Here is a 27,437-nt window from a genome sequence, read left to right on the forward strand (position 1 = left end):
TTCCTAAACCTGATTGCTGTGCATGTCTAGCTGTGAACCTGGCATCGAATCGTCCCACTGGCGAAAAAAAAGTTAGAACGACTTTCAACAAGTTCGCTTGAATCATATGTCATCTATGGGGACCTATTCTCCACGTAGACTTGTAGCTCCCCGACTCGTTTTGTTGCACCTCAGTGCAGTCCATCGCAATTTTTTTTTTTTTTGCTTGCGCTAAAAGTCAATGTGCGAATTCCGTGCCGACGCGGGGGCATGTACAGTGCTTCTTGCACTGTGAGGCACCTAGCTCCCTTGCCTGTTCTAAAGAGTGCGGGGGACTGCTTTAGCGCGGTTTCTATTGGGCCTGCGCCTGCACCCTTTGGCCGTGCCAGATAGATCCCCATTTCTCCTTGTCTGCCTTCCACGGGGCCGGTCCAGCCCTTCAGTCTCGCACTTTCCCAAGACTGCAAGGCCGCCACCCCTCCTCACCCCTTCTGGCATTTTTTTAATCCTTTCCCGCTTGCGATAAGTGGTGTCCCGCCAGGCCGTGCTACTCTTTCAACGCAAACTGCAGTTCCGCCCCAAGCTTAACCTGATCCAGTCGAGGGTTTCCTACTGAGTGCACAGCTCGTTTTTGCACACAACGAAGACGTGACCCAAGAACTTTGAAATCTCTCGAGCCGTTGAATTATTTCCAAGATCAAGAGTTGACTAGAGACAAGTGCAGTGCGCCAGTTCAACCACAATTACTGCCGCTACTTTCACAGCGCGCGCGCGCGTCAATTGGCATTGATTGAGCCACAATACCTTGCCCATCAATCTACTTCCCAAACAGGAACCCTGACCAAACCGCCTTCCCACCTTTCCGCTCTCCCCTACTCACGTCAAATCTCTGTTTTTTTTTCTCCCTGCCTATTTTTTTTTACCTCTCATTCGAGTAGGAAAATTTACCACATCTCCTGCCACCTGGCTCGTTTTCGCACCTTTTAAGTTGCTGCATTTGAATTTTTCCTCTGCAGGAACCATCGGGTTCGTTTGCTTTTATTTTGTCCGCCCACAACGGTACTGCAGCCTCGGACCGCCAGAATAACAGCTTGAATTGCCTCTTCTGGTCGAGCGGCTCGCACCAGGCTCAATCAAGCAAGAACACTCGGACCACGCGTGCTTCTTCAATCGCCGCCGCACAACGCCCAACCAGGTTCTGCGACAAGGCAACTCTCTCCGCCCCAAAAGCCAGATCCAGTCTAGAGCGTCGGCACCAACCTCTCAAAAGAGCAACTCCACCAATTTGCCTTTTTCGCGACCAACGCATCGTGCCAGCCCGGCAACTCGATTAAAAAACAAAACAAGAAATTAATTAAAGAACACAAAAAGCATAAACAAAACCAAAATGGCCGAGATCACGGACCAGCACGACCAGACCTCACCCACCGAGCTCGAAGACGCGCACTCGGTCGGCAACGGCAATTCTGCTGCCCAAGAAAACCGAGGCATTAAGCGCGCACGCCAAAGCGCCCCCGATGATGATGACGACGACGACGAGAAGGGCGGCCGCGAACGCCGCAAGATTGAAATCAAGTTCATCAATGACAAGTCGCGTCGCCACATCACCTTCTCCAAACGCAAGGCCGGTATCATGAAGAAGGTTCGTTGAGCATCCATTTTAACTGCCTTTCAACGGCTGCCCCACGTATTTACTGCACTTTCTCCGTGACGCGCCCATCTTTTCGCTTCTCAATCGCGACTGAAAGCCTAGACGCACTCAATAGCCAATCGTATCCTACACCATCTGCTAACGACCCTCTCGGCGTCAATAGGCTTACGAGCTATCCGTCCTCACTGGCACCCAAGTTCTACTACTTGTTGTTTCTGAGACCGGTCTGGTATACACCTTCACAACGCCCAAGCTCCAGCCCCTGGTCACCAAGGCCGAGGGCAAGAACCTGATCCAGGTATGCATAGACCCATCGCGTTGTCGTTGACTGAGACGCGTGATGAAAGTTTCTGGGCGACCAAGTCCAGCCAGTAAGCAGCAGCTCTAACTGGAAATGATATGTGTTCAACTTAGGCATGCCTAAATGCGCCAGAACCTAGCGCTGGCAACGAGAATGGTGTCGACGATGGCCAAGTTGACTCGCCCGAGGAGCCGGCATCCAACATTCCCCCGCCACAAAGTCGCGCACCCGGCATCCCATCGCAGCACAATCCGCATGGCATGCCGCAATACAACATGCCAAATGTAGGCATGGACCCATCAGCGATGGCCTACCAAAGCTATGTTCAGAGGGGAGGGCCGCAGTACGGTATGCCACCTCAGTCGGGTATGCCGCAACACAGCTCTCACCAATCATGAGTTGGATTGCGCGTTGCTGCTTTCCGTCTACGAAAATTTGCGTTGCGCCTCCGAATACCGATACCGATACCCCACTCATGCATTTATGAGACGTCACGTAGTCGATTTCGCATTCTCCGGGACATCATGGTATTGATGATGGCTTCTTTGGTAATAAATTCATACACTTTCGTCGGCTTTTGGCGTTTATTAAGTGGTGGCACCATTCTTCGCGGTCGCATGAACAATACTCTTTTTCACTGCCGCCACAACCCCCGGTATATACCATTCAGCCTTCACTATTGACTACGCTACTACTCCTCTTTTTTGCGTCAGTCAATCAAGGCGATCCCCTATACATATCATCTTTGTGGCACCGATGTTTCCAACCTGGGCTCCCATGAGGAGTTCTTGACTTTTTGGCGAAAAAAAGACAAGCTCCTCTACAGGTTCTATTTCTATGTTGAAGATTCAAAAGTCCGGCTTTGGAAGCAAGGGTGGTGAGGTCGGAAGGCATGGATCACAGATCGGTTTAATTTTTACCCATTCTTCTTGGTTTAGGCGTCCGGTGGAATGCAGGTTGCGGTATTTTGAGATTTATCGGACAACTCCTTTCCAATTCTTTTTGCTCCTTATGCTTCCTCAAGCCTTTCTCCTTACACTACTTTGTCTGTTGGCTTCCCCTTCTGTGGAGGATTATGGGAACATGTGGTGCAGAACTGCGAGGGTGCCAGTAACGATATACGCAAGAAATGATTGGCAATTGCAATACTCTCCCTAGATGGTGTTTGCCTGCTTTCGATAAGAGCAGGTCCTGGGCAGTCTTGGCTGGGATTCTTTTCAAGTCTCAATATCAGCCTCGAAACCTCCCAATCTCGAGACATAAGCTCTTCCCTCTCCGCCAATGATGGTAGTGATGGTGCCAAAGCGATGACGACAGCGCAACGTCTCCTTCTCCAGCTCCATTGGAGGCCCAAGCTCCCGGCGTTAGCTCCCGTTTGGCTAATATGTGCCTAGCCAACTTGGCGGCTTTCTGTTGGCGTACCATACATAGACTAGGCGACACCCGAGCGCGAAAAAAAAAAAAAAAAAAAAAAAAAAGATACTAAGAAGGATAGGACCAACTTGCAAAGTTGTGGCCATGCTGTGTTTTTTGCCCCGCCTAGTTCATTGCTTTTTCTTGAATACATCTTGAGGGGGATTGCGGATACCAGCTCCCCTCATAAAGGTATAGTATGATAGCGACATCTTTTTCTCTCTCTCTCTCTCTCTCTCTCTCTCTCTCTCTCTCTCTCTCTCTCTCTCTCTCTCTCTCTCTGTCCTTCAGGGAGTATTTAGTTGTGTACTTCTGTGGTTTATTCTGTACTACCTCTTCCCAGTATGTCAAGCAGGCAGCTCAACACGCGCGCACCCCATGCTCTCTATGGCATCTCAGATTTCATGCTGCTCAACAAAGCTATCATCGCCCAGCCTGTCCCTAGTCAGATTAGCGGCGGTCCTCCCCCAAGATCTTGGGGTAGTTGGTCGTGGCGGCCTGGATCCCAGGTTGCCTAGGCTATATTTGGGAATTGTGGCTGCACAGCAGCAGACAAAAGCAGCACGGGCTCTGGGGGGCGCAAGACTTATCATCTGCCCGCATTGACGACGTCACACTACCTTGGTGTCAATCGCGGCGACTTTCTGTCGACACTAGGGGCCAGGTACGAGCTTCACTGGTGGTTTTGATTCTTGCGTTGCCAACACAATGCTACCAATCAGAGCATTTAAGCTCGAGGTAGGCGATGGCATACCTAATGTTTTTTTTTTCTGTGGGCAGAAAAGCCTAAGACCGACCACAGAAACATGATTGAATGGCTTCAAATTGCTGCAGTTGGTCATGCTTAGGCTCCGCCAGTGGTCGTTATCAGTCGCCTCCCGCCGCTGTACGACCGCAAAGCGCACCCGTGCCCTCCATGGTCATATAAGCAACGCTGCATGGTGCCGAGAGGAATTAATGCGCAGAGTCCCAGAATAACGACTGGCCCCCAAAAAGTTCCCCCAGTCCTCCACGGGTTGATCGGAACGCAGAGCCGGTTGGTGAGGAGACGTGCGTGCCGCTGGAGAACAAGAGGGAAGAGAGTGAACTGTAGGCGTTATACAACCGGTCCTTTTCCGGGACGATACGGTGGGTGCTGTCCGATAGATTTGGTGGTGAAACTGCAGTGTCATCTGTTAATAGCCTGCCGTATCAGGAAAGCGTACGAATCACTCTGGTATCCGAGAGTGTCGTGATCGATAGATAAAAACCTCTCTTTCAAGGCAATCTAGACGGAAGAAAAGAACACATCCTGCGGCAGAGGAGCCATGATCTCGGCTCCCGGCCTGTCTCGAACGCTCCTACACCCTAGAAGGTTGTGGCTGTGCGGATTCTCCAAGGATTTCTTCTGCGTCTCTCCCCTCTTCCGATCGTCTTGGGCCGGCTCTGGCTTGCTAGCACCGATGCTGTATTGAGCAAAATTGCATCTAGTTATGCAGCGAGCATTAACGAATAGAGTGAGGAAAAAAAAAAAAAAAAAAAACGGTGCATAAAGAACGCAATCAAGGAAGGTAGTTCAAATAAACAGAGGACATGTATAAAATCAACACAATCGCCTAGTCCGGGAGATGCTATGTACTGCCAGTTCCCTGAGGAGCAGGGAAACAGAAGAAAAGATACCCATGTGTGATTTTCCATATCATGTATGATTTTGTACTCCGTAATGCGATTTTGAAAGCCAGATGCCGGAAGCGGATGCAGCGCGCAGGGTAAGCTATGTATAGTGTTGATCGATGCAAAATGGCTTGCAGTTTCCAGATCGAGCACGATAGTGGAGAGCACAGGGCTGAGAGGAAAAAAAAAAAAAAAAACAAAAAAGACTTGCAACTGTCTAATTGGCAGCTGCAGCTGTTTACGGAACCCGGACTACAAAACAGGTGAGTATGGTAGTGAGCCACTTGTAGGAGTAACTACCACATGAAAACCAGATAATACATCGCCAATCTCTTGGTTTGGTGAACAAAGAAATTAAGTACCAAGATGGCCGCACAAATTCAATTTTCCTCTGTTTAATCAAGTTACATATATTGCTGGTTCCACGCAAGCCTATATTCGGGGAAGCACAGTAATTACAGTACGCACTTGCCAGCCAAATGTTTGCTACCCATGGCTCAGTGAGAACACGACGTCAAATCCCTGACCTGCTTGCCCCGGGCAACCTGGTTTTCTCCGGCGGTTGGGTGGACCCAATGTGTTTAAGCAACCAAGGAGCGGGGCCGGTCTAGACCTGAACCGGCGGATCTAGTGCCCAATTGGGCAATTTTGTGAGCATGTTTGAGAAGGTTTCCCCCAGAACTAGTCCAGGAAGCCTATTTCCTCGAGGACAAAGCTAACATGTGTGTACCTTTGAAGGTACCACCTTACCTGGCCTGGGAGCTTGCGAGTAGCCGCACACAGATTGCGAGGCAAGTCGAGGGCATTGAACCGCCTACACACCAACGAGCGCTGGCAAATATACAGCACTCACTGCGGCCGGGTGCCAGCCAGGTTTGGTAGCCTGTAAAGAGTGGACGGAGTTTTCAAAGGACTGTAGAAACGAGTGGCGTGAAGACCCCTTGGGTTGGACGAGAAAGTAGCAAGAAGAAAAAAAGACCGCAATCTTAGGTATCAGAGAAACTATGTCCACCCATAACAAAAACCAAAAACGCCCGCTGAATTTACACTTGAAATCTTGGAGTAACTCATACCCTCTTTTTTTTCTTTTTTTTTTCTGTGTTGTTTTAAAATCTTTCCTTGTCGTGTCCTGAACCAGCAAGACACTGACCGCTCAGTGCTCTGAGCTGGTGGCGAAGCGGCCGACGGCCAGCGAGCCAAGGAAGACGCCAGCGAGGACTGCCAGGAAGTAGCCGACGTTCATTGTCATGACAGCCAACATGCTGTAGGTCGATGATTGCTGGTTAGTAAACGTTCATAGCATATGGTGGTTGCCCAGTAACACAAGAGCTGGGATTGGTAGATATACGTACAGGAGGTAGCCAACGCCAGCGATGACTGTGTCCAGGATTGCACGAATCGGATCGACCGTGAACCTCCACGGCCTGGCGATGGACGTCTTCTTGGCAACGACCATGACCTGTTCCTCGCGTCCATTCTCCGAAAGCACCATGTGCTTGGCAAGCGAATCTTGGCTAGCACGCTCGGCCATTGGTTGCTTTCCGTTGACGACGACGTAGCGGCGGTTGAGCTCGGCATCGAGCCAACGCGCTTCCATCTTGGCCTTCAAGGCAAGCAGTCCGCGGAAGGTCATGGCCAGGAGGATAAGGAAGATGATGGTGCCGGCATATCCTGCGGTGTTCTTCGGGGTCCATGCCGTCGAGTAGAGAGGGGTCTGGGGGTCGTTCTGGAAGACGGACATCATCATCATCGTGCTGCCGCTGCTGGAGTCGCTGTGCGATGAGGAGTGACCGCTGGAATCGCTGGTCATGTTCATGCCGGCCATGCTGTCGGTGGCAGCGCCCGTGATGGCGCCCTGACTGGCAGCGCCGTGGTCTTCACCGCCGTGCCTTGGGAAGATCATCTTGGTTGATTATGATATGAGTTTAACTTGTGTCCGAGTGATGAGCAGGATTTGTGAATCGGATTGTTTGGCTGTCGCGACTAGCACACTAGCTGAGGATTGCAGATGGGGAGGGATAAAAGGGAGCGGGTGTAAGTTTGTCGGAAAGAACTAAACGTGAGCAGGGAGGATCTTCAGGTGTGGGATGAATCAGAGGTTATTGTATTGTGACTTTCGGGCAGGGTCGCAACTAGCTGTGGGGTGACCGGGGTGGTCGGTTGAGCAAGTTTGCGGTGGTTGGAGCGAAACAGCCTTCGTCGCGATCTTAGTCCGGGGTCCAAGGAAGGGGGGTTTGACTTTCTTCTTTTGGTAGCTTGGTTTCTGTTCACATTGTAGCTTAAAGATCGTCAATCGTAATTCGTAACAGACCCCAGTCTGGGCCTAGACTATTTGGAAGGCGAAAAGAAAGTTTTATACCCGTGATGGACGGCGCCTGGCTTGAAGAGAGAGAAATGAATGCCTGGCTAGAGTTGGGAATGTAGCCCGTTTTTTTTTTTTTTTTTTTTTTTTTTTTTTTTTTTCCTTCTGCGTGTTGGGATGGTAGGCATGGACGGACGGTTTAATTAAATTAATTGGAAGTACAAGGCGGGGGAAGGCCTGAGTGCAGGCAGCGTTGATCCAAGCAAGATACCCTACCTACCGGGCTTTGCGGGCATTGAACAAGGTACCTACATGTACACGACTAGGCTGAAAATATGTGCTCACCACGAGGCGAGGTGCAGACAGACACAGTGAGCAAGTTTGCGCTCGTCAAGCAAGAATGCGTGGCACCGCAAAACAAACCGCGGCTCGTCCATTCGAATTCCCGACCATCGTCGCCCTTGCATCTCACAACTCTTCAATTGAGCACAAACACAGCCACCATCACGGCGCTCCAAATCGCCGTTTGTGTAGCATTAAAATGATTCGGCAATCCTATCAGGGAAGAAAGATAATTTTGGCGAGGAAAGAAATACAAACAAACAAACGCTATCTATCGTCTCACATCAACGAGCGAGGTTGCGCCAGCGCACATGCACAACCTACCTTACCTACCTATCTACGGAGTACCGTACCTACAGTACAATGATTACCTTTTACCTAGGGCCACCAAAAAGTCACAAGGTCCTGGTCGCCGTTTCCTGATAGGCGGGTGGCACATATCAGAACAAGCATTGATGCCAAGCTTATTCCGAACGCATCTTTCCCCAGGCACCGCACCATGAGCGTGTGCCACAATGCAGAGATCGGACCTTTCTGTTTTTATCCTCGCGGGTGGCGCACGGAGCTGTTGTCTTGAAACCTACACCAGTTGTGGACTCAAAGATTGCAAAGCAGCAACATAGCAAACCAAATCAAAACCATCGTGGTAGAGTACTTTCCCTATCTGCACGCATCGCACGCATATTGACTACACTTATTTCATTGATTTCTCTTTTGTTGCTCTTGTAATTTCGAAAACAAAAAGCCACCTACTTCAAACGTTGACTGCAACCCCCATTACTTGGCCACGATGGCAAATCACAGCTACAGTACAGTACATTCCAGACGGGCGTCTGGTTAGTTGCTCCTCGCAAGTCTGATGCACGTTTCCTCTCGTCTACCTTCAGCCCTTTTCGCCTCGAAGATTTCTTCAACAACCCATGCTTGCGGGGCCCTTGACTGTCAAACCGCATACCCTTACCCTTTGTTGAATCTTTCCCTGCTGTTCCCCCCTAGATCACGTCGCCGATGAAACGACTGCTACACAAGACCTGCCAATAAGATCCGGTATCATTCACCGACCGTCGGGACTTTCGTCCTTCCATAGTCTGTTTCGAAATCCGGCCGAACTGAGCACTTGGTTTTTCGCCTCCTAGTGAACTTGTTTCTTTTACTCGATCATGCTAAATGCCGTTCGGGACATTATTCAGCTCGACTCGTTCGGTTTTACTATGTTTGTCAATTTGCGATGATCTTTTACATTCCCCGTAGCTCAGCATTGGGGGATCCTTTTCCAAGGTGTTTGCAGACCTTGAAGACTTCGACACACATCGTTCGCCCCTGCGGGTGGAGCACAAGGCCCAGAAGGGAAACTTTGTGCTGTTCTCGCAAGCTTCTACCAGACCAGTCTGGACCTGTTAGGGATTGCTTTGTAGCAAAGCAGGCATGCTCTTGTCTGAGTGTTATTGTTATCATTAAGGCCGCCAAATTTCTCTGAGCTTCAAATTGCCCTGTGCCTAAGACCATCACTCCATCTCACGCCCGGGTAAATGAATGTTCCAAGACAATCCTGCGTTGTGACAGAAGCTACTATATGTATCAGTATCCGCAACTTCAAAGTCTTGGATGATTTTAGGTACAAATGGTCGGGTTATAACCCTTCAGCAGACACAGCATATTCCTTGGGCCATCTCGCTTCCGTACAAAGACGTTTTGCAGCGTTGGAAAAGCATGTTGCGACGTTGCAAAGCTTTGCTATCAAGTGAAATTCACTATTGGCATCAAAACCTTGAATAGCTACTGAACGCATCTCATCACATGCGCAGCAAATCAAGCACTTTTCCGGTTCTGTTTGTGTAGCCCTGTTCCATCAAACGCCTGCCTCTTTGACGCAAATTGAACTTGGCCATGTCAGTGCTTCACTCTTACTTACCCTTAAAATTAAACTCTGAAGCTTCCTCGAACGAAGCAGCAATGATGCTGTCTCAGTCAAATGACAATGTGTGATCATTTTGTCCCTATTTTCACGAACCACAAGCTTTATTGTTCTGATCGACTAGAACTATGTTACTCACTTGGGTCATTGACACTTGCATTTCACCAACTATTGGCGTTGCTGGATAAGAATACCAGCAGTTGTGAACAAGAGGAGCTCTTCGGGGTGAATTTTGTCCACTCTTTACTCGACTCTCATGCATACATGGGGATCAAAAGGGAGAGCCTGGGCAGCAAAGAAATATAGAGAAATGCTCACACAATAAATTTAGCCAGGATCTTCTTATATTGCTGCCCACTATCTTTAGCATAGATTCTGCAGCTGACTAACACGGTACTGCCCGTTCTAGACTGATGCATAGCCGGCCTTCCTGGGTATCTAAAGAGTAGGTTGGTCACAAACCTCCCGCTCGAGTGCCGCTGGTTCGATTCCCGTATGGACCCATCTATGCCCCGAATCTTTTATTACTCTTCTCCTTTTCTCCTCCGCCCCGCCCCTTCCCCGTTCCATGTATGCATGTTCGCACGCAATCCTGCTATCCTCTCGGGCCAGAGAACGATACGCACAAATCAAATCTATCTAGTCTAAAGTCTAGTGCTTATGCTCATCACTGACTGTCATGACGGCTGGAGGGGCGTGGGAATCTAAAGGTTGTCATGGCCAAGACCAAGCTGAACAGGGTTGATATATTGTTACCAAATATTGCTCATCGCCCATTTTTCATTGATAAGAATTGAGAAGAGTATTATCGTCCAAGGGCCTTGTATGTCTTGGCCCCCAAGCTCCGCCCAAATTGGAGTAGTCCAAGTCCACAACCCTGCTCCGAGTGTTTTTCAGCTCGACATTACAGCCCGGCCGCAAGATAAGCGATCGCCGACTACAGCATCGGGTTATTCCGTTGTTGCAATCTATTGCCTTGGCGAATTGGTCATGGACTTCTGGTTGAGCATCATCGAATCGCACCCTACCTACCCCTCCCGAACCATCAATATCCCGACAACCAGGTTCACGATCCTTCGGAGAGAGGGGAAATGAGATCGGCAGGCAGCTTGCAGGTCGGCATGATCAATGATTCCATGGATTGATTGTATGTGCCGACCATTCAATAAAGTACTGAAACAGATATAGGGGGAAGAGGAAGAGTATACCACAGGCAAAGGCGAAAGAGAATAGACCACTCACACTTAGATGAAAGAAGTGCAGTGGGTGCAAGTACGGACAGAGGACCGAAAACGGGTTGAGAAGTCAGATGGGCAGATATTTTTTATACAAATAGGTACAAATGTTATGTTTGATGGTAAACATCCCAGCATGCGCCTCAATGGCCATATTACCCTTTGCTTTCAAGTTTGAACTTGACCTAACTTTTCTGAATTCCTCACGCAGCGATCAGCTTCAGTACTCGACAAATGTTACAAAATCCAGACCGAGACAAGGGGAAGTGGAAGCCAAAGGCCTCGAGCTGTGATCAGGTGAAAGTTCAACTTGTTCCGCACATTGTGGCTAGGAAGTCAAGCATTATTTTTTTTTTTTTTTTGGAAATCATCATGGAAATTGAAGCAGAGAAAAAAAAGGCAGCAAGAGGAAAATGACGTACTTGTGCGTTCGAGGCTCTTGCGGAAAAAAACAATACGCGCACGAAACGCCCTGCCTATAAAATCACATTTGCTTGCTGTAATATGATCATCGAATTCGGATTCGTGCACAAGGGTATCGTGCAAAGACAGCCAGAGATACAGGCGCGCAGCAAAGTCTTGCGCCTATATCCCTGTTTTGCCATAGTATTCACGATACATCTAGGCCTTGTAGGGCTTAGGAGTGATCATGAGCTCAGGCTTGACCAGGGTGTCAAACTCTTCCTCAGTCAGAGCATTGAGCTCGAGGGCGCTCTGCTTCAGTGTCAGACCCTTCTTGTGGGCGTTCTTTGCTACCTTGCTAGCCATGTCGTAGCCAATCTTGGGGTTGAGGCAGGTGACAAGCATGAGACTGCGGTGTGCAGACTCAGTTAGTACATCTAATATCAGGCTCTAGTGAACATGAAACCACAAAGGTCTCGGTGATAGAAACTTACGACTCCTTCATGATGCTTGCAATCTTCTCCTCGTTGGCCTTGAGACCCTCGACGAGGTGTTTCTCAAACGACCGCATGCCGTCCGACAAAAGCCTGACGCTGTGCAAAACGTTACGGATGATGAGGGGCTTGTAGACGTTGAGCTCGAACTGGCCGTTCATGCCACCAATGGTGGCAGCCACGTGGTTGCCCATGACCTGCGCGCAAACCATGGTCAAAGCCTCGCACTGGGTCGGGTTGACCTTGCCAGGCATGATGCTGCTGCCCGGCTCGTTCTCGGGCAGGATCAGCTCGCCCAGGCCGCAGCGGGGGCCGCTGCCGAGGTAGCGGATGTCCTGAGCAATCTTGGTCAGCGAGGTAGCGAGCGTGTTGAGAGCGCCCGAGGCGTGCACCAGCGCGTCGTGCGCAGCAAGGGCCTCGAACTTGTTGGGCGCCGTCTTGAACTCGGTGCCAGTCATGCGGCTGACCTCCTCGGCGATGCCCTCAGCGAAGCCCTCGAAGGTGTTGATGCCGGTGCCGACAGCGGTGCCGCCCTGGGCGAGCAGCCTCAGGTCCGGCAGGGTGGCCTCGACCCGCTTGATGCCAAAGTCAAGCTGGGCGACGTAGCCGGAGAACTCCTGGGCCAGGGTCAGAGGCGTGGCGTCCTGGAGATGTGTGCGGCCGATCTTGATGATCTTCTTGGCCTCGAACTCGTCCACCTTGGCCTGCAGGGCGTCACGTAGGCTGCGCAGGGAAGGGAGCAGCTCACCCTCGATCTCGAGGACAGCGGCGATGTGCATGACGGTGGGGAAGGTGTCATTGGAGGAGGCGCTGCGGTTGACGTGGTCGTTAGGGTGGACGGGCGTCTTGCTGCCCTTCTTGCCGCCCAGGATCTCGATGGCTCGGTTCGAGATGACCTCGTTTGCGTTCATGTTGGACTGGGTGCCAGAGCCGGTCTGCCAGACGACCAAGGGGAAGTGGTCGAGCAGCTTAAGGTCGGCGACCTCCTCGGCCGCCCGCTGGATGGCCTTGCCGATGGTGGGGTCTGCGCATCAAAAAGGAAAGGGACTCGTGTGAGCAATGGCAACCAAGCAAGAGAGGTGGGGGCGGGCAATAGCATGAGGCATACCAAGGCCATATTTCATGTTCACCGTGGCGGCGGCGCCCTTGAGGATACCTAGAGCCTTCACAATGGGCGGCGGCATGCGATCCTGAGGCTGGTTGATATCGAAGTTGCCGAGCGAGCGCTGGGTCTGGGCGCCCCAGTACTTGTCGGCAGGCACCTGAACCTCGCCAAAGGCATCGGTCTCAGCCCTAGTGCTCGCGGACATGGTGACTGGTGTGGAGTGGAACAGCCTGGAGCTGCAGGATGTATGCGTCTGGGCGTTGCGGAATGGTGAAGATGCGATGACGGTACGGCGAGGGGAGCTTGTCAATCTGCTGGAGCTGCTCAATGCCCTCCTCGTTGCAGCCGCGGAGGGGTTAATCGAAGCACCTAACCTCGGCCCACATGTCTGAAAAGACCTGGCCGCAGCCACCTGCACCTGTCGCATCATCCTTGGGGTCCGGTCTGTTCTGCGGTTGGCTTAGGTAAAGGGATTTCGTTTGGTATGCGATGCACTTCGGCTAGAGTACGCTTTAAAAATTAAGATGGACCCTTTTTTTTTTTTTGTTTAAAGAGTCCTGGAGAAGTCTTGCTATAAAAAGTTGCCCAAGCCTCTGGCTCCGTGCAAGCTAACAAAAGATTCGAATTGGTGTTGCTGTTTTCCAATTTGCTAGAGGAAGAGGAAGGAGATTGTACAAAGTGTTCGGGAAATCACCCGGCAAAATTTGCACCCAGCAAATTCCAACCCAGCTTCGAAAACTTGCGAACAGACCAAGACGCCAACCCCGGTCCCGGCTACTCCCGATCTGGGGGCCGCATGTGTGGGGGTTTCTGTTCAGCGGCCGAACAAAGGTGTGCGCGAATAATCCGAATCCAAAATCCGGGCTGCGCAGGGCTTGAAATACAACCATCTCGAGGTACCCAACTTGCCAATCAACCCCTTGTGATGGAAAAGACCTGTTGTTGTTGTTGTTGTTGTTGTTGTTGTCATTATTATTGTTATTATTGTTATTATGCAAGTTCAGCAAGGCTTTCCGCAGGATGACGAGAAAAAAAAAAAAAAAAAAAAAAAAAAAAAAAAAAAAAAAAAGGTAGGGAGGCATTGGGAGGGTGCTTCAAACCCGCACACGCCCCCCACTGCTCAACAAAGGAAGAAATGAGACACACATACATACAGACACACAAATGGTCACCGCAAAACCTCGAGCCGCGTGATGGGCATAGCGATCAAAAAAAGTGAACAAAAATCCTGCTTTTTCTCGGGGTGTTATCCAGGAGCGGAAGAGCAGCATTGCGGCCCAATGCCAGCGCTCACAGGTGAAAGCCATGACCATGTAAATCTTCTTTCCCTGTTGCTTTTGTTTGTGTCAGCAAGCCATGTGGTGCAGAAAAGGGGCTTGTAAGCCTAGACCTAGCACTTGTGGCAAAGCACAGCTTGCCGCTGCGGGTGTGTGAAATGGCATCTGATAAAGGTCAATGTTGATTTTTTGTACATCGAGATACCAGTAGTGGGCTACCCTTTCGCTGAATGGAACATGTGTGTACTGGCCCCGGAGGGTCAAGCTACAAGTGTGATTGTGTGCCGTGATGTGCGTACGCAACCAAGCCTAGAAGTGACATATTTGCTGTAGACTCTGCCCAAGTGGCCAAGGAGGTAGGTTTAGCTTTTCTTTTTGTCTTCCCTTGACGCATAAGTCCAAAAGTCTATTCACCGCATTCGAATTCTGATCAATGTTTTGACAGCGCCTTGATATAGTAGATAGATCTTCTGCAGCCTGTCTTGATCCTCTAGGTCCCAGATAGCGAATAAAAGTGACATATTAGCTAAATGCCAAGGGGCGAGCCTGTGGCATATGAACGTCGATAGATAGCATATAATGGGACCAAAAATATGATCTAGCATAACAGGATAATCATCCAGAAACAAGAAAAACTGAATGATGAACAATAGACTGATTGGAGGGTATCTCGAGAGAACGTGAAGCAGCAGAGCTGCCGAGCAACTTTGGGGTCAAAACAAGGCAAAAAGGCCGCGGTCCCGACGACCCGATCCTGTAGCAGCTCGTACTGCGTCAACAGATCCAAGAGTGAAAATGCAAGAAAAAAGAATAGCAAAAATATAAAAAGAGAAATGGATCAGAAAAACAAAACAGATCACAGACCATATGATGAAAGAAACCCAACCCGGTATGAATCCCTAGCAAGACACTTGCCTTTCTTTCCCTGATCACCAAATGCCCATGCTTTTTAAGGCAACCCAGAACGCCCACAATGATTGCAGCCAAAAACTATGAAAGAAAAAAAAACTTTGCAAAACCCAAAACTCACTCGGTCTTGATAAAAGACTCATGCTTGATGTAGGCATCCTGCTTCATGTACGGGTAGTCGCCTTTCAAGCTGTATACCGGCGGGGCTATCGAGTGCGGCGACAGCTCAGTACTAACGCTCCTCGACTCCGAGTTCCGCTTGGATTGGGAGGGTGACTTTTCCTCGTTGTTGCTCTTGTTCTCTGGCTCTGCCTCGCAGCCTTTCACAAGTCGATGCCGCTAAAAATCAAGACAAAAGAGAAAAAAAAATCAGCCTGGCTCGAGTTTTTGCAGATAATGTGGGTAGACTCTAGAGAGTTTGTGCACCCGCCCGGGGAGGTATATGCAAAACAAGGAGCCAAAACTAACCTTGAGCGCGTCTTTCCTGGAAAAGGCCTTGTCGCATGATTTGCAAGGAAAAGGCTTGACTGATAAGTGGATGCGCGTGTGACGCTTGAGGTCATGGTTCCGGTTGAACGCTACCGAGCATGTACTGCACTTGAAAGGCCGCGCGGAGTTTGACTTGTCAGAAGGCGGGTGGGGATAGATTGCATGCTGCGGCGAAAACCCAGGATGGTAAACCATGTGACCCATCATCGAGGATGCACCATATGTATGGCCCGCGGCCGGCGTCATCATCTGCGGTTGGTAGTGGTACTGGTTCTGCGAGGGTTGGGCAGGCCCTCGTGAGTATGTATAATTCGGCGCCATTGGAGATGGCGACAACAGGTGTGATTGAGCCGCCGGTAAAACTGACGGGCCTCGTGAGATTTCGGACGCAGACGGTGGCGAGCGCAGTGAAGATGTTGGGGCGTGGCTGTTTGGGAAATTGGAATTTCCCGAATATGAAGATGCATGGCTGCCGTTGTAGGAAGAATAACTCGGCTGGCGGTAGGTCTCTGGCGATGAGCTGTGGGGGGTCTCGGATACCTGAGAAACGGCGGCATGGTGGTTTAAAGATGACTGGTTTTGCGGCAAGGGCGTGGTGAGTTGAGGAGACAGGTGTGACAAGGTCGGCAGCGGCGGCAGGTGAGAGTTTGAGGTTGGCATGGTTGATGGCAACTGTGATGCTAGTGATTGTTGGTTTGATCCCATGCTGCTGCTGTCTCCTCCGCCGTTGGAAGAGAGCATAGACGAGATACCTCCATGCATTCCGTACGGCGCCGAGGAAAGAGGAACCCCCGCGTCTTCTCCGGTACTCCTGCTGGCGCCGGAGGGAATAGAGTAGTAGTTTGGCTGGGCCCGGTGGCCCTGGTATGTTGACTGCTGCATTTGGGTTAAAAGATATGGCGAGACCACTTCAGACACAACGGTCCCAGACAGAAGCCAGGGCGTCGCGACGGTGGATGTGGAGAACCAGTTGGTGCGAGGCGTGGGACGAGGCGGAAAAGAGGCGGCAGCCTCCTTATATACGGTTGGACGTTGCTGTCAGCAAGACTCTGGACCTGATAGCCCTTGGGGATAGTATCCAGCAATGATGATGATGATGATGATGATGGTGATGGTTGTCTTGATCAAGAGCTGGTGATCTTCCGGGCGTGTGCGTAATGCCGCAGGCGAGTTAAGGGTTAGATGGTTCCCGTTGAAGCAACGAGCGATCTCATTGAGGTTATGTCGTCCAAAAGTGGCGCAGGGCCGTCTTTGAATGAGTGAAGTCTGGATTTAGAGCAGGAAAGACAAGACGCCGTCGGTTGGTACGCTCGGCCTAGCGTACTTATCAACCTTCTCGCTCCAGGATATCGCCGGTTCCCAAGCTGGGAGTAGGTTTCTTGTTAGGGTGAACTGGTTCGGCCGTCCTGAGGGTGTGTAATTCGCTCTCACATCTCAGCAGAAAAGACGTGTCCGGCACAAGGATGGTATCGCAAGTGATTAAGAAGAATGAGCAACACAGCTTAAGCCCACCCCGTCTAGGTTGGAAAGTGCCCACCCTAGGCAGAGATCTGGACGTGGTTCCCTTGTCCTCAAAGCCCGCCACCGCGACCTTTATGATTATAGGTATGTGTTATGGCTAGCGCCCTAAGTATCAGCTACCCCATGCGTAAGATGGACAGCACTGGGCGGACTGGTCTGTTGGAATAGAGCAAAAGTAAAAATACAGGGACAGTGATTTGCCAAGAAGACCCTCATGCAGTCCGGGTCCTGGAACAAGATGTTGAGACGATTTGCTAAGTTGAAGTCGACGAACCTAGGGGAATGTCATGACAATTTGTCTGCCTCGAGTGTTTGTTGGATCGAGTACCTTCTACCTAGAGCAGCTATGAGGGGAAGACGAGTCTTGCTCCGACGGTACGTACTTCGAGGGAGAGGTTGACTGGAGTACTTGGTTCGGCCTTTTTTGCCGCGGTGGGGTGTACATTTACTAGGCGTGATTGGCACTAAGAGACGACCAGGTCCTTTTTAGTGCCGATGAGCTGAATGGCAGTGAGCAAGGTCTCAATGTTTCTGAAAGCAAGGGAATGCAGGGGGGCAGGGGTGCCGGACACAGTACAGTGGGTAGGTGCTGTGGCATTTGGGTTGCTGCCGCCACGGGAATGTTTCGACTTACTTTTGCTTTTATTCTGCGTGTTTTCCCTCCTTCTTGCTTCAGCTTGTTTGTCCGTCGTCATGCTTAAAGAGAGGAGGACACTAGACAGGATCTTCCCGGCTCCTTTTTGTCTTGGTCCTTCTGGTATACCCTAGCATGCCAAAGGGGTACCTTGGAGATGAAAGGTGACTTGCTTGTTGGCTTCACTGCCAGATGAACACATGATGATGGGCGGCTGGTCAAGTGCAGGGGACACACTAAAACATTTGGCCAAATCAAAGACACATAGTCACAGTTTGTGCTGGGAGAACGAAAAAAAAATAACCCATGCATCGGAGGCGTTCATAGGGATGCGGTTCTCCAGCGTTTGATAGGAGGTATGGCGAAGAAGATGATGGACAAACAAAAAAAAGGGCTGGCAGTAAGGCTGCTTGCATTACATGCTGTGTGAGATATTTTGTCCCATATCAAGGGCGTACCCAATCGCTCGGACGATGCCATTTAGCTGACGCCTTAACCGAGCATCTGCCGCACCACCGACTCGGTACTGGGCTCGCAGCGAGATGAGATGGCAGCCAAGACAGCCTTCGCAACGTGACAAGATGAACCAATTGCTTGTTTGCTGCCACCTTGATGAACGCGATGTCCATGCTCTTGGGCGAGTCCCTGGCTCGCCCTGGATGCTTTTTTCTCGACCACGAACCTGCATACTGTAACTATGTGGTCCGTAGGTACTGTCTGATCTGGCCCAGGAGAAGTATAGAGGATAAACTAGCCCTTAGCATGGATGCGCCACGCCAGAGTGACAGCCAGCCATGGCGACCTTAGACCTGTCCAGGTAGCGAGGAACAGTGCATAACAGGGGATACCTAGATGTACCATGTTCCTGGCCCGAGTGAGCCCCGCTGTCCGGTGGCTATTCTAGCGAGACAGACAAGTAAGGATTACCTAACTAACTACCTACCTACCTACCTAGGTAAGGTAGGGTACCTAACCTTGGGGTGACAGCTCGGACGAGCTAGTCTAGGGGCCCTGGGTTTTGTTCATATGCGGAGGCAAGTAGCATACTCCGTAAGTGCATTGGGCACGCTTGGAGTGAGGAGAGTAAGCAAAGATTAGCGCCCGTCCGTCTGTCACTGATTGACTGCGACAAGATTGCCAGTGAAGCATCTAAGCCACTCATGGGCAGCCGCATCCTGAGTTTTTCTGGATCTCTGTGTTCTTTTCCCCAAAAAGCAATCGGTCGGTGAGGCGAGAGACGTGAGATGATAGGAGGAGCTGAAGGAGAGGGGCAGGGTTTGTGATTTCTTGAGTGTGCCACCGTCCTGAGGTCTCTGCGATGGCCCCTGCTCATCAAAATCGTAATGTAATCCAGGTTCGGACGCGGATGGGTGTTTTCTCTTGGCAAAGGTAGGGGCGTGTGTTTGGTGTGCTTCGGAAATCGGAGTGGGTGTGGTTTGTTGAGGTTGCAATTGGGGGAGCTGAAAAAAGCAATGTGGTATTTTTTTGTGGTTAAGAAAAAAAAACAGCCTACCCTAGCGTTTACCTTACATATCAGCTATTGCCAATGTTGTTACTGTGCGTGATAGAAATGGACAGAGTGGGGAAAAAGGGCCAGAAACAGAACCCTTCTTCGTCTGTGTGTTGTCTGTACCTAAAAAACCCATAAGAAAGGTGATATGTTAACAGACCACCACCAGCTGTAGACGCAATTCGGATATTACCAACCAGCCAGGCTGTTTCCCATAACAAAATCATGGTGCTATACTTGGTACCTTCCAAGCTTCCACAACCGAAAATATTTTCTTCTGATCGTCGGGGAATCTTCCACACTCCACCCTGGAAAGCCTGACTACTATCGACTACAACTTACTTGTTTTCTCGTACTTGATTCCCTTGCAATTACAAAGGAAATGATATACGTAATTTGCGCATTGATAATTTTGATGATCACGGACTGCACCTTTAGTGGAAGAGCTTTGGGCCTGTACTCCGTGGTGATGTGATCTACTTCCAGACTATCGGTACTTGCACTGTACAGTAGTCCTCGATCGATGCCGCCCACCCCACCCAAATGATGAAGCTCCAGGTACCTTGAGTGCCTTATGGAGCCTGCGAGGCAACTTCCGTGATCATTGCTGGTATCCCGATAGGGTAGGAGCAAACCATTACTATAGGTAGTGGGTAGTAATTACCTAGGTCCACACGGTCTTGATTTGCCGGATGTGGGGTCAATACCGTATTCCTGCCCCACTCTCTATCGGGACGAACATCTGTGCGCGAATCGGATCGACTTGTCATTTTCTTCTTCTTTTTAGCTAACAGCACAACCCTGCAACTGAGATTCTATGACGAGCAGCCATCATCCTGGGCGACTTGGGTTGGGCGAGAATTGAGTGAAGCCAACTCTAGACTAAGGAAGGTACGTACGTACGTACCTATCAACCTACCGAATCTACACTACTTGCTTACCTTCGCTACTCCTTAATCAGAAAAAAAAAACCCCCTTTAGACCGAGATTATAGACTTTGAGCATATCGGTACAGGCCATGATATTACTCACCTGAGCCCTTGAATCTTTTCGTTTTGTCCTCTTTTCTCTCTTTGTTCAACTTCCCGGCCACCTAAAAGTAGTACTACCACTACCCCAGCTGTACCGCACGTGTTCATCCTCTGGTTCATGCCCGCACGACTTTCCCACGGCACGGCCAGTTTGAACGTAATTATATCCCTACCCAATCAATCCTGTATCTTCTTCGCTCGTTTTTGGTGGCCATCTCGAGTGGCTAAGTGGACTGCACTAGCATCCATCCCCAGGCAACAGCGGCCAGGCACTCACATCAATTCCGCCTCTGGTTACACAACTTCTCCGCTGTCGCACGAACCATGTCTCGACTGTGAGCATTCCGGTTTCTAAGGATAGTGATCCTAGAGGCGCCTTTGCTCCGTACTGTATGTACAACGTACTTGATCGTCTTCATCTACTCCCTATATGCACATTTATCTACCCACCGCCCTTCTTGGCGGCCTTGACAAGATCCCGCTTTCCTACCGAGATAGGGCACACCCGTGATCTCTAACGCGGCATAAGATGCAAGAGGCACATACTTACCGCCTACACGTAATCAATCATGTGCATCGCAAGAGGAGTTAATATGCACACCCCGCCAATTGCTTCTGCTCGCAGAACCTATTCTCACAACAATACCTTATGCAGCTTCAAGCATTGTACTTGCTGATGGCAATATGACACAGATTCAATGGACCAATCATGTGCCTGTTAAACCATATTTCCCAATGTTACGCAGCATGGCACTTGCTGGCCTAGTGGCTTGGAAGTGTTGACCTCGATTGTTCTCCCTAAGCTCCCTTTTCCATCCACCTGCCTGACCCACCCACCCATCCATCTCAGCAATTTCAGATTCCGGCACCGAGCAACCTGGATCTGGTGTGTCGGTCGCCGCCGAGTTATTTTTTTGAATGAGCGAAACTCGCGAGAACGAGCCGCCTCTTGGCGACCCTCTCTTTTTGTTTTCTTTTGCGACTGGGCAGCGCGTTCGATACTACGCTGATGGCGCCAAGGGAAAAGAAGGTTTGTTTAGATCAACGCAAAAGGCCGCAAGCCCTCATGAGAGCAAGCACTAAGAACGACACATGCTCATACTGGTAGACTTTCAGGGCAAGCGTGGAGGAGTCCAGACCCGGCAGCTTCTAATGCGGAGATCTGGTCGTCAAGTGGTGTGTTTGGAAGGGATCTGAATCCTCCTTTTTTTTTCCTCGCCCATACACAGCCTTGCATTTCTTTGTTTGGCAGTTCCAACTCCTTCTCGACACGACGATGAAGAATTTCCCGCTTCAAGAAGATGCCGCTGAGGATCTGCCCGGATACCACCCTGGTGGGGGGCTGGTTTCTCCCACCCCTAAGCCTTTCTCCGCAGGACATGGCAGCAGCCGAAGTGATCGCTGGTGGCGTCCAGCCCGCTCGGCGCCTTTGCCGACACAGTAAGGTCACCCAAAACCCCTTTCGTTATACTTGTCGCCGCGTGCGTATGTGAGAAAGGGACCATAACTAGGGAGAGTTAGGTCCACAAAACCCCCCTGGTGCCATACGCCGCGAGTGCTAGAGTTCTGCGAGACTCGTGATAGGCCCCTTAGTTTCCGATATGGACATTTGATGTCTCCCATGCTTTTTTGTTATGTGATTTTTTATTTTGTTGTTTTGTTGTTTTGTTGTTTTTTTTTATATTTTTTATTTTTTACCTGACGCACAAGGTTGACACGTCGGATGGGGTTGATCCCTTGTTTGCTTTGCTTTCACCGTCTTCTACTCATTCCGTTCCGTTCGCTTGCAATGCCCAATTTGTCGGATTGATGCAGCTTGGCATAAGAAACATGCAGAAGAAACCCTCGAACAAGATTAGAGAAGGCGAAACGAGTTCACCGATGAGCGACTTCAGAAGCAACCAAGGGAGGAAAAAAAGAATTCAACAACAACAACAATCCAGTCCGAAAGCCCCTCGGAGTGGACCGCACTTGCAAGAAAACTAAGAAACCAAAAACATGACACTAGCTTTAGCACCACGTAGCATGGCCTCGGACAATGCAGCCAGTATGTTGCTAGGCCGAACTTGATAGACCAGTACCGTCATCATTCGTTGGGTTCCACGGAACTCAAGACAAATTAATAATTGGCATGGCACTAGCTGCGCCACCGCCAGGAGCTGAAGAGGCCCTTAGAGTCCCGCTGCTCTGCCAAGCCTACTCATTCCCTCCCACCTTACGTCTGTGATACAGCTCTTGGGAGCTTGCTATCGTATTTACAACTGCAACTGCCCGGCCGAACCGGATCCTCTGCGAGCAGGTATCACAGCTATTGCTACTCAGTGTGTGGTGTTGCACCGAAACTAGATCAGTGTTGAGATCGTACCGTAAGTGATGATGTGGGCATCAATCAAGACAAGGCCCTGTTTCTCCCCTCTGAATCCATGTCGGGGACCGACATCCCGGAACACATGGCCATACCTAACTGGTGGGCTTGCATCCGGAAACGATTAATGTTAAGACTGATACCTCTCATACATCTGCACTTGAGACGCCTCTGCCGAGCGCCGAATGCCAGGGCCTTTTTCCCTACCCATTCGTTGAACAACCTACCTAGGCGTCAAGCCCCAGCCGGCACCGTCTTAGGTCTCACGCTGCTTCTCCGCAAAGCCACCTTTTCTGCCCACTGACCCTGAGCCATCCTCCAGAAGCTTTATGCAGATGTTGATGCCTGTAGCGCGATGCGGCTCAACAACTGGGGCGCAGTGGCGCCGTGGTCTGAGGCAAGAGTCTTGCCTTGACAAGTGACAAACAGATGACGGTGATGTGCGAACCCTGCTGCCTGCCGTTGAGAATGTTGTCATGGGCTCGGCAAGCCCATTATAGCTTCTGGACCCCGATCCATGATATTGTTCCTTGACGGTTAAATCAAAGCATACAAACGGTAAACACTGATTATAGATTAAGTTTTTGACCCTACCGGCCCCCCAGATCTCCCTCATCACACCCTATCTGGGCCTCGCTGCCTGTTCCTAGGAGTTCCGGGTCGCCAAAAATTGGCAATCATTGGCAAACAAAAGTCAGGCAGTCTGCAGAGGGAATAAGTGTTGGTGGGAATTAGGCATGTCTTCCTTCAGGCAAGCTGATGTGAGCCTGCCGGAACGAATTCTATTGAGTGTCATTTCTTGGTGTCTCCCACAGAATTCCTGAAGCGTGCCTCGGCAACCTGGATTGCTCCTCGGCATCGCTCCAAGTAAGAAGTAACACACCCAAATACAACACCAACCATATTGAGGCATGCGAGCTTGTCTCACCCCCTGGACTCGAGTTGTAACCGGCGCAAATAATCCGTAAAGGAGCTTCACACGGGAGGTTCCTATTTTCATTACACCAAAACACCTGCATTAGTCCGGCAAGCCCGACGTTGCGAACAAGCGTTCCAATGATGGCTACCCTAGCCCGCGTTAGCATTTCTGTCAAGAGCGACGCCCAGATCTAGGAATGAATGTACCTACATACGGCGACCGGGTACGACGGGAGAACAGGCGGAGCTAAGATTACCTTTAGCTCGGCTAGTTGGCGCCTCTAGGGGATTTTGTCTCTTTTTTTTTTTTTCCACTCCTCGCGTCGTCCAAGATGGGCGGACGATTGGAACTTGTCCCTTCTTGCCAATAGCTTCAGGAGAGCCGTTGAGTTCGACGCCGTTCGACGACGCCCCTTTTCGTTTTGTCATCCTGCCGGCTGCCGGTACCTTACCTTTTGCCGGGCCAGAAACCACAAAGCACACCCCATCAAACATCAAACGCACATCGAAAACCGGGTGATCAGGGTTCCACTGCGTGATTCTTAATCAATCGACCGTGGACAGGTGGGGTTTTGAGACCTCTTGGTACGACCTCACCTTGTTCACCTTTGGCTCATGGAAGCCATTCGTCCAGGTAGCAGTAGGGGGCCGAGTGGTGATGATCGACATGCATTAGATCATGACTTTGGGCTAGAGTCGAGAATGGAAGTTGGTGCTTGACCATGTAGGACTGAGTAGGTGCCTATCTTATTCATCGTATCCCAAATGAAAATGTCGAGCTGGAGACTAGACCATCTACTTGATTCGTGCCTGGTGGTCTCCTGGGAGACGCATCTCGATGAAACGGGCTTGGCTGTTGAGGGTAGACGCGATGCTGTTAAATCCGGACAAGCATGATCATCATGGCATCGCTGTTTTAAATTACAACTGAGCCTGACGTCGGCTCTGATCTGTCGCACGCTGCAGCAGATGACGACCAAAAAGCGTATTGTTTATCCCATCAACGCAGGCCGTAGGACATGTTAGCCAGTATCTCACCTTTTATTTTTCCGAGGGAACGACTGCAGGGACAACCACCGATGACCGTGCATGGAAATCACACTAGAAGGCTTCACCTGTGCCGGTCATTGTTCCCTTTTTTTCTTTTTTTTTTTTTTCTTTTTTTGTTATTGCGCGCGCGCGTGCTCACAGACTCTTTGATTTTCTCTGTCTCTCAATTCTTTTCCCCTCTTTCCCAATGACGCGCCGCTTTGTGCCACAATCGGCGCTGGCGCCGGCGACGCCCATCTGGCCTGTGCGATTGTGTCGTTCCCTTCGGGCGTTTTTTTCTTTTTGTCCCCCTCTGTCTCTTCTACTCTTTGCTGCAATGCAGCCCCAGCCCTACCTACGCTAGGCTTGCCGCGTGGCGCACAGACGATATCGCCCGTGTGCATATATGGGTTTTTCTTGTAAAGTGGTGTTGTCTTGGTTGGTTGTGGAGTTGAGGAGTTGTAACATTTGGAGCCGGTAATCATGATGGCGTATCTAAGAAACATACTTGGAATTCTCGTCGCATTTAGTATGCAGGCAAGTGCCGATACGCAAAGTATGTCAAACATATCTCGGGCAGCATGGCAAAGCGACAGTAGTATAGAGTATCGCTGTACTGGAAGTTGATTATCGACTAAGCGGCCATGGGTCTCGAGCCAAGCGAGGCCAGGGGAATCATTCATTATCTTTGCGCTTAACCCGTCTAAATATATCTGGAGACGATGCTTCCTCCCAAAATCATAAATACCAAAATATCATGACGACATAAATCAGCCACCGCTCCTTGCGGAACCAGTCCGCAAGCTTCCCCTGCTCTGCTTAGGGTTTACTATGCTGACGTGCAGGCCGGCTGTGCCGAGCACTGGGCTCTCGAAGAAGGAGGGCGCCCTGGGCCGCGGCGTCTGCGTGTCGTCCATCTCGGCCACGTTGGCCGTGGTCCACAGCTCCGCCGGCGAGTCTCTGTTGTTGATGTCGATGTGTCTGCCGCCACGTATGCGCCCGCTCAGCGTCGACAGCCTCCGGAAGCCGCCCGACGTCGAGTCCTGGCGCTGCAGCGGCCAGTCCCGCCGGCTGCTCCTCGTCGAGGACTGCCGGCTGCTGGCTGCGTTGGACGCCATGGTCGCGCGTGCAAAGCGCTGCTGAGGGGATGAGTAGGTTGGTGATTGGCGCGAGATGGAGTCTATTTCTTTCCGAGTGTATTCTTGTTGTTGTTGTTGTTGTTGTTGTTGTTGGTGATGGTAAAAAGGCACGATAATAGGAGCAGGAGGACCAGGGAGTTGATGGTGATGATGATACTGAGTTGCTGAGGTCGGTGATGTCGTTTGTGTCTGTGAATATCGGTACGGTTGTGGTTCTGGCTGTGGGTAGCTGTTCACCCTCTCGGCACGGAGAAGTGCCTCCTCTAGGTTATGTGCAGAAGTCGGCGAGAAGATGGGTGAGAGGTCCATTGGAGGTGTCGCCTGTCGCATCACCGGCTGTTGCGGTATCAGGCCCGTCGCCTGGCTCTGCCTTGGCCACGTCTCCTCCCATGTTTGTGGTTGGTATCCCCAGTCCAGGACTTCTGTTTCCCTCCTCCGTCTCCTGCGTCTTATGACGGAGAGCATGATGACTGATGCGATGATGAGCACCGCTGCTGTCGACCCTATGACAATACCCACCAGCTCTGCCACTGTGAAGTTCGCCTGCATGGATGACATCAAGTTCCTGTTCTGGGGTTTGATGTCTGACCAAAGGTTCAAGATGGGTGAGTTTGATTGATTCTCTCGGCTGAGTTTCCATCTGTATTTTTTTTCTTTAACAAAATTACAAACTGGTATTACTAGGGAAAAGCCAGTGGCCAAAGGCAGTATAATCTGACCATATGAGGTTTGATGCTCTAACAGAAGAAGCAGAACATGGGGGCGGCGCGAGTTAAAGATTACCGCGCATTTCGGCCCCTCTAGGCTTCGAGGTGGTCGCAGGACAGGTTAGATTCAATTAAATAGTCTGATCACGGCAAACACGAAAAGACCATCATCATCTCGACCATATCAACAATAGCCCCTTTCGCTGTGCCGCATGCCCGTGCCGTAACAACCCGCGCTTGCCGGACCGCCGAGCCCGTGTAAATCCTGTGGGGTTCTTTTTTTAATTGTTTTTTTTTTCTGCTTTCAGCCTTTTCTTCTCTCTCAAGGTGTTTTCTCCCTCGACCGCTATCCCCCCCTTTCCTTTTTTTGTGGAAGGGTGGCGAGCGGATAAACAAGGCAGAGCACTGCCGCGTCGTGTGTGGTGGTGATGCCTTGCCAAGTCTGAATGGTGGACTAGCCGGCTTGTGAGGGTTGCAACCGGGGGGGCCAGGCGGGTAGGCAGGTCATCTTTTGCTCTTCCACATAAGCCCAAGCCCCCAGTCCCAGCCCCTGGTCAACTTGATTAAGCGCAGTTCCTTCCCGAGGCGCAGCCTTTTCCGTATGTACAGAGATCGAAGTTTCTGGCCCCCATCCATTCTTTTTTTTTTTTTTCTCTCTCTCTCTCTCTCTTGTTGTTTCGCCACCCAATTTGCAATAAACAGTTATGATCATCTCGCCCCATCCCTTCCTTTCACCTTGGCGGTAGGCAATAGCGTCGGACTGTATCCGCGCGGCTAGATCTTTGGTCATGAATGAATGGCCAACATTGACGTACATATCGGGTCAAGAGTTGACCAATGGTACACACCAACCGAAATCCTCCGTCGTCACATATTACTACATCTGGTAACCAAGACTCGATAAGGGCCGCTTTCGCTATCGGTGCTGTATTGGCCACTTGGCCTATGTATTCCAGCAGCAATAAAATAACTCATCAGGAATACACATCGTCCACACATGCCGCCGATAGAGATCCTTTCGGTTTCATTCCCAACTGTGGCCTAATCTTGGGGACATGGACAGGCAATATTGATCTGAATGGGGGCAAAAAAAAAAAAAAAAAGGAATACTATGTA

General features: G+C 50.5%; 9 protein-coding genes across 9 annotated transcripts; 4 read left to right on the top strand and 5 right to left on the bottom strand.

Moving 5' to 3' along the window:
- Positions 1 to 1,366: 1,366 nt before the first annotated feature.
- Positions 1,367 to 2,329, top strand: PpBr36_09170 (uncharacterized protein; the record flags this gene model as incomplete). The annotated part of the gene is made up of 3 exons (XM_029896292.1): positions 1,367 to 1,621; positions 1,794 to 1,928; positions 2,045 to 2,329. 3 exons carry the CDS (start codon positions 1,367 to 1,369, stop codon positions 2,327 to 2,329), a joined length of 675 nt encoding a protein of 224 aa, XP_029744952.1.
- A 909-nt stretch (positions 2,330 to 3,238) lies between these two features.
- Positions 3,239 to 3,862, top strand: PpBr36_09171 (uncharacterized protein; the record flags this gene model as incomplete). The annotated part of the gene is made up of 2 exons (XM_029896293.1): positions 3,239 to 3,294; positions 3,700 to 3,862. The coding sequence occupies 2 exons, from the start codon at positions 3,239 to 3,241 to the stop codon at positions 3,860 to 3,862; spliced, it is 219 nt and encodes a 72-aa protein (XP_029744884.1).
- Positions 3,863 to 6,150: 2,288 nt separating this feature from the next.
- Positions 6,151 to 6,900, bottom strand: PpBr36_09172 (uncharacterized protein; the record flags this gene model as incomplete). Its single annotated transcript, XM_029896294.1, has 2 exons — positions 6,151 to 6,259; positions 6,350 to 6,900. The coding sequence occupies 2 exons, from the start codon at positions 6,898 to 6,900 to the stop codon at positions 6,151 to 6,153; spliced, it is 660 nt and encodes a 219-aa protein (XP_029744953.1).
- Positions 6,901 to 11,412: 4,512 nt separating this feature from the next.
- PpBr36_09173 (uncharacterized protein) lies at positions 11,413 to 13,222 on the bottom strand (the record flags this gene model as incomplete). The annotated part of the gene is made up of 3 exons (XM_029896295.1): positions 11,413 to 11,602; positions 11,688 to 12,711; positions 12,796 to 13,222. 3 exons carry the CDS (start codon positions 13,220 to 13,222, stop codon positions 11,413 to 11,415), a joined length of 1,641 nt encoding a protein of 546 aa, XP_029744885.1.
- Positions 13,223 to 15,095: 1,873 nt separating this feature from the next.
- On the bottom strand, positions 15,096 to 16,349 carry PpBr36_09174 (uncharacterized protein; the record flags this gene model as incomplete). Its single annotated transcript, XM_029896296.1, has 2 exons — positions 15,096 to 15,317; positions 15,447 to 16,349. 2 exons carry the CDS (start codon positions 16,347 to 16,349, stop codon positions 15,096 to 15,098), a joined length of 1,125 nt encoding a protein of 374 aa, XP_029744950.1.
- A 14-nt stretch (positions 16,350 to 16,363) lies between these two features.
- Positions 16,364 to 17,972, top strand: PpBr36_09175 (uncharacterized protein; the record flags this gene model as incomplete). Its single annotated transcript, XM_029896297.1, has 5 exons — positions 16,364 to 16,419; positions 16,749 to 16,883; positions 16,909 to 17,072; positions 17,460 to 17,566; positions 17,883 to 17,972. The coding sequence occupies 5 exons, from the start codon at positions 16,364 to 16,366 to the stop codon at positions 17,970 to 17,972; spliced, it is 552 nt and encodes a 183-aa protein (XP_029744881.1).
- A 3,287-nt stretch (positions 17,973 to 21,259) lies between these two features.
- Positions 21,260 to 21,544, bottom strand: PpBr36_09176 (uncharacterized protein; the record flags this gene model as incomplete). The annotated part of the gene is made up of 1 exon (XM_029896298.1): positions 21,260 to 21,544. The coding sequence occupies one exon, from the start codon at positions 21,542 to 21,544 to the stop codon at positions 21,260 to 21,262; it is 285 nt and encodes a 94-aa protein (XP_029744883.1).
- Positions 21,545 to 22,535: 991 nt separating this feature from the next.
- PpBr36_09177 (uncharacterized protein) lies at positions 22,536 to 22,950 on the top strand (the record flags this gene model as incomplete). The annotated part of the gene is made up of 2 exons (XM_029896299.1): positions 22,536 to 22,657; positions 22,851 to 22,950. Coding segments are annotated over 2 exons (222 nt in total), but the record flags the coding sequence as incomplete, so codon positions are not given.
- Positions 22,951 to 25,245: 2,295 nt separating this feature from the next.
- PpBr36_09178 (uncharacterized protein) lies at positions 25,246 to 26,163 on the bottom strand (the record flags this gene model as incomplete). The annotated part of the gene is made up of 1 exon (XM_029896300.1): positions 25,246 to 26,163. The coding sequence occupies one exon, from the start codon at positions 26,161 to 26,163 to the stop codon at positions 25,246 to 25,248; it is 918 nt and encodes a 305-aa protein (XP_029744880.1).
- Positions 26,164 to 27,437: the final 1,274 nt, after the last annotated feature.

This window comes from Pyricularia pennisetigena, assembly GCF_004337985.1.
Source record: "Pyricularia pennisetigena strain Br36 chromosome 7 map unlocalized Pyricularia_pennisetigena_Br36_Scf_8, whole genome shotgun sequence".
NCBI lineage: Eukaryota > Fungi > Ascomycota > Sordariomycetes > Magnaporthales > Pyriculariaceae > Pyricularia > Pyricularia pennisetigena.